Below are 749 nucleotides of genomic sequence, written 5' to 3' on the forward strand. Positions count from 1 at the left end.
TTTAAGAATCGATATCGTTCCGTAAAAATGAGAATCGATTAATTAATATCGAGATATCTATATTTTTTACCCAGCCCTAATGAATACAGTGATAGGGTGTAGGTTTTGTAGCTTGGCTTACGGTGCTCCTCTCCGTGGATGACCTGGAACTCCAGCATCTTGTTCATGGCTCCCATAAAGAAGATGATTCTCAGCTGAGTCATTCCCATAGTGACCAGACTCCACAAAAAGATGGGAGAGAACACGGAGCACCGGAACGGGACCGAAGCTGAGAAACAGATTTCCAGGAATTCGTACGTTATATTTCACATCATCAGCTACACGTTCACACAACCGTAACAAAAACGGCCTCAAAATGTATCACTCCGTCTCAAGGTGTCTCACCTTGTGCGTCCTGAGCCACAGCTGGCAGTCTCTCGGCTTCTCCCGTCGCCTCTTCAGACCATACTTTGTGGTTTTCGGTTGAATGCATCTTTTTCCTACTAAATGGTTGCAAAAGGAATTATTATTCAGAAAGCAAGACTGTTTCCTGCAGTCTTCCTATTAAAGGATTACATGCTAATCTGGATTATGTAATCAGATTCCAAAAAATTAATTCTATTAAAATCAGACTGCAGTTACTTTTTTATTGATTACGTGATTTAATATTATTCACATAAGAGCAATAAATTATAGTTTCTCCATAATTCCTCTTTTTTCATCTTTTAAATGTTCCTTTCTAATATAACCTACAAATGACATACAGATAA

At 38.6% G+C, this 749-nt stretch overlaps 1 protein-coding gene across 1 annotated transcript in view; it reads right to left on the minus strand.

The window, feature by feature from the left end:
- Positions 1-749, minus strand: part of LOC107576989 (large neutral amino acids transporter small subunit 4-like) — a gene marked incomplete at its 5' end in the record, with an annotated part of 11,730 nt that overhangs the window by 4,646 nt on the left and 6,335 nt on the right. Inside the window, 2 exons of the mRNA XM_016263109.1 lie at positions 122-268; positions 385-482. Of these exons, the coding sequence (XP_016118595.1) occupies positions 122-268; positions 385-482 (245 nt within the window). The remainder of the gene's footprint in view (positions 1-121; positions 269-384; positions 483-749) is intronic.

The sequence above is a fragment of the Sinocyclocheilus grahami genome, unplaced genomic scaffold, assembly GCF_001515645.1.
Source record: "Sinocyclocheilus grahami isolate Dianchi unplaced genomic scaffold, SAMN03320097.WGS_v1.1 scaffold4811.1, whole genome shotgun sequence".
NCBI lineage: Eukaryota > Metazoa > Chordata > Actinopteri > Cypriniformes > Cyprinidae > Sinocyclocheilus > Sinocyclocheilus grahami.